Consider the following 3958-nt stretch of genomic DNA (forward strand, 5'->3'; position numbering starts at 1 on the left):
CGCGCAGGCCGGAGGGGGCGGGCGGGGACTCGGAGCGCCCGGGCTCGCGGCCCCGCCCCGCCCCGCCCCGCCCCGCGCGCAGTATCCTCCGGGGTGGGCGGCCTCGCCTGGAAGGCGCCCCGGCGATTGGCGACTCGGGAAGGAGACGCGAGGAAAAGTCGAATAAGAGGGCGCGACGTCAGACCCGAGATTTGGGGAAGGGCAGGGGAGGAGGCGAGGGCGGGGACGGACACACAGACACAGCCTCAGACCCAGATGCACGGACTCACACCCCCCGCACGGCACCTTGAGTGTCCCCAACTTTAGGCCGCCTGAGCCCGGGGCGCCGAGGCCAGGGCTGGGGGTGGGGGGGGAGCCGTGGGAGTTGACAGAGTGAGATAAAAACAGGGGAGAAGAATGAGTGAAGGGGGCCGACAGGGGAGAAGAGGAAAGGAATAGAGGACGGAAAAGCAGGAGAAGGAAGAGAGTTTCCGAGCGTCCAGGAGAGTGCAAGAGCCCGAAGGAGCGGAAGCGATCCTAGGGGGAAGAGGAGCGCGGGGAGGGCGGGGAGGGGAGAGGAAGGGCGAGGAGGAGGAGGAGGAGGAGTGAAAACTAGAGGAGGGCGAAGGAAGCGAGGCGCGACACTGCTCGGGGAGAGGAGGGCAGAGAGGAGCGAGGCGCGGGCAGAGGCAGCTCCGGCTGCGAGAGGAGGGAGCGCGGCGCAGAGAGGAGGGGCTTGCGGGCCCGTAGAAATGTCAATCAGAGCCCGGAGCCCCGGGAATCTCCGCCAATCTGTTCGGACCTGACCTGGCTCCTCGCCGCCGCCGCCGCCGCCGCCGCCGCCGCCGCCGCGGAGCAGATCAATAGGCGAACGCGGAGCGCAGCAGCGCGGGAGGCAGCGCGGCCCCAGCCCGGCCCAGCCCCCGATGCGCGCCGGAGCCCGCGGGCGGCGCTGAGCTGGGCGGCCCCGGGGGCCGGGCCCCCTCTCCGTCCGTGCCCCGCGGGCCACCATGTCCTTCCCCCAGCTCGGATACCAGTATATCCGCCCGCTCTACCCACCCGAGCGCCCGGGGGCCGCCGGCGGCGGCGGCGGCAGCGCGGGGGCCCGGGGCGGCCCGGGAGCCGGAGCCTCGGAGCTGGCCGCCTCGGGGTCCCTGTCCAACGTGCTCTCCTCCGTGTACGGGGCGCCCTATGCCGCGGCCGCAGCGGCTGCCGCCGCCGCCCAAGGCTACGGTGCCTTTCTGCCCTACGCCGCCGAGCTGCCCATCTTCCCGCAGCTGGTAAGCGCCCAGGGAGCCGGGGGGGCGGGGGGAGGGTAAGAGTCGGGGCGCGGGACAGGGTGAGCGCGCGGCAGTAACGAGCGGGGCCCAGGCCGGGAGGGTGGAGGCGGAGACGGCCGGGGCTCACCCGCGCGCCCTCCGCGCGTGTCCCTTCCCTCTCCATGTGCGTGCAGGGCGCGCAGTACGAGCTGAAAGACAGCCCGGGGGTGCAGCATCCGGCCGCGGCCGCCGCGTTTCCGCACCCGCACCCCGCCTTCTACCCGTATGGCCAGTACCAGTTCGGGGACCCGTCCCGTCCCAAGAACGCCACCCGGGAGAGCACCAGCACGCTCAAGGCCTGGCTGAACGAGCACCGCAAGAACCCCTACCCCACCAAGGGCGAGAAGATCATGCTGGCCATCATCACCAAGATGACCCTCACCCAGGTGTCCACCTGGTTCGCCAACGCGCGCCGGCGCCTCAAGAAGGAGAACAAGATGACTTGGGCGCCCCGCAGCCGCACCGACGAGGAGGGCAATGCTTATGGCAGCGAGCGCGAGGAGGAAGACGAGGAGGAGGACGAAGAAGACAGCAAGCGCGAGCTGGAGCTGGAGGAGGAGGAGCTCGTGGGGGAGGAGGAGGACACGGGGGGCGAGGGCCTGGCGGACGACGACGAGGACGAGGAGATCGACCTGGAGAACTTAGACGGCGCGGCCGTGGGGCCTGAGCTCGCCTTGGCCGGGGCGGCGCACCGGGACGGCGACCTCGGCCTGAGACCCATCGCAGACTCCAAGAATAGCGACTCGGACGACAGCTCGGAGGGCCTGGAGGAGCGTCCGCCGCCGGTGTTGAGTCTGGCCCCAGCGCCACCGCCGGTGGCCGCGGTGCCGCCGTCCCCGCCCTCGCCTCCTGCGGGCCTGGACCCCTGCGCTCCCGCGCCGGCGCCCGCCTCGGCCCTGCAGAAGCCCAAGATCTGGTCCCTGGCCGAGACGGCCACGAGCCCGGACAACCCGCGCCGCTCGCCCCCGGGCGCTGGGGGCTCCCCCCCCGGGGCAGCCGTCGCGCCCCCAGCCCTGCAGCTCTCGCCCGCCGCCGCGGCCGCCGCGGCTCACAGACTCGTCTCGGCGCCGCTGAGCAAGTTCCCCGCTTGGACCAACCGGCCGTTCCCAGGCCCGCCGCCGGGCCCACGCCCGCACCCGCTCTCCCTGCTCGGCTCGGCCCCTCCACACCTGCTGGGACTTCCCGGAGCCGCGGGCCACCCGGCCGCGGCCGCTGCTGCCTTCGCTCGGCCTGCGGAGCCCGAGGGCGGAGCAGGTGACTACGGGGCGCGGGCCGCGGAGCGCAGGGGTGGGCTCGGGTCGCGCGGGGGCGGGCGGGGGCGGGCGGGGGCGCGCAGGGCCCCGGGGGCGCAGGGCGCTTTCCGCGGCCCTGACTGCGGGACTGGAGCGCTCTAAAGGCCCTCCTTTTTCTTGCCGGCTCCCCTTAGATCGCTGTAGTGCCTTGGAAGTGGAGAAAAAGTTACTCAAGACAGCTTTCCAGCCGGTGCCCAGGCGGTAAGAGACCCCGCGGTGCGGGGGGGGCGGGGATGGTGGGATGGGCGGGGGGGGGGAGGGCCCAACGCGGAGGCACACGCGCGCCTTTCGCCCCCGGGGGAGCGCAGCCGGGACGCGCTTTAGAAAGGGGCCGGAGCGCGGGGCCCTGGGTAGTCCCCGCGGGCGCACAGCCGGCCCCGAGGTCCCGGTCCTGGCCCCCGGGCGCGGCCCAGGGTGCGGCTCGCTGGGCACCCGAGCCCGGCGGGCCCCTGGAGCGGGCGGCGGCTCCGGGAAGCCCACCTGCAGGCCTCCCGGCCGGGCCCCGCGATCTGCCGCCCTCCCGCCCTCGTGTGGGTGAAGGCCGACGTCCACAGCTGGCCGGCGTCTGACACGGAGGCGCCTCCCAGCCCCCGGCCTCAGCCCCAGCCTGGGTCTCCGGGCCTGGGCAGCGTCGGTGCTCCGAACTTGCCTTTGCTACCATTGCTTCTCTCTTCCAGGCCCCAGAACCACCTGGATGCCGCCCTGGTCCTATCGGCTCTCTCCTCGTCCTAGTACTTATTTTTAAAAATTTTAAATCGTTGTAATAATTGTAAAAAAAAAAAAAATCGCTCTGTATAGTTATGACTTGTAAGCATGTCCGTGTATGAATACCTTAAAAAGAAAACTAAACAAAAAACAAAAAAGAAAAAAAAATAAAACAAGTCCCCCTGAGTCCTCCCCAAGTGGCTTCTGTACCCCACATTAGCAGAGTTTGTGAGGGTTTTTGGTTTGTTTTTGTTTTTGTTTTTGTTTTTTTGGTTCGGTTGATTTTGGGGGGTGGAGTCTCCGTGAGAATAACCGTGTCTGACTTTTTTTGTATATACAGAAAAATGTACATATGTGTGAACCAAATTGTACAAGAAAGTATCTATTTTTGGCTAAATAAATGAGCTGTTGCCACTTTGACTATAACCCGCCTGTCTGCCCCCACCCCACCCCCCACGACGGATCGGCTTGGTTTTTGTTGTGTTTTGTTTCATCCACTCCCCCCACGCCCCCACCTTTGAGGAGTCGCTGTGATAAGCGGAAAAGGAGGAGAGTCAGGACCGTGTGATCGGGAGAGCGCAGAGGCCGAGGAGACACAGCAGTGGCGGGCCCTGGGGTTGCCGCTGGAGGTGAGGCAGTTGGAGGGAAGTACGTGGGGCGCCC

The 3958-nt window shown here is 68.6% G+C and overlaps 1 protein-coding gene across 1 annotated transcript; it reads left to right on the forward strand.

The window, feature by feature from the left end:
* Positions 1-222: 222 nt before the first annotated feature.
* On the forward strand, positions 223-3721 carry IRX3 (iroquois homeobox 3). Its single transcript, XM_041768346.1, has 4 exons — positions 223-1259; positions 1433-2552; positions 2725-2791; positions 3268-3721. Exons 1-4 carry the CDS (start codon positions 990-992, stop codon positions 3320-3322), a joined length of 1512 nt encoding a protein of 503 aa, XP_041624280.1. The 5' UTR covers positions 223-989; the 3' UTR covers positions 3323-3721.
* Positions 3722-3958: the final 237 nt, after the last annotated feature.

The sequence above is a fragment of the Vulpes lagopus genome, chromosome 8 (genome assembly GCF_018345385.1).
Source record: "Vulpes lagopus strain Blue_001 chromosome 8, ASM1834538v1, whole genome shotgun sequence".
NCBI classification, from domain to species: Eukaryota; Metazoa; Chordata; class Mammalia; order Carnivora; family Canidae; genus Vulpes; species Vulpes lagopus.

What these genes read in the sequence shown, in the direction of transcription:
- IRX3 (XM_041768346.1), top strand. Translation starts at nt 990, where the DNA reads ATGTCCTTCCCCCAGCTCGGATACCAGTATATCCGCCCGCTCTACCCA. An exon ending in TGCCCATCTTCCCGCAGCTG is followed by an intron (nt 1,260 to 1,432) that starts GTAAGCGCCCAG and finishes ATGTGCGTGCAG; the next exon opens with GGCGCGCAGTACGAGCTGAA. An exon ending in GGAGCCCGAGGGCGGAGCAG is followed by an intron (nt 2,553 to 2,724) that starts GTGACTACGGGG and finishes GGCTCCCCTTAG; the next exon opens with ATCGCTGTAGTGCCTTGGAA.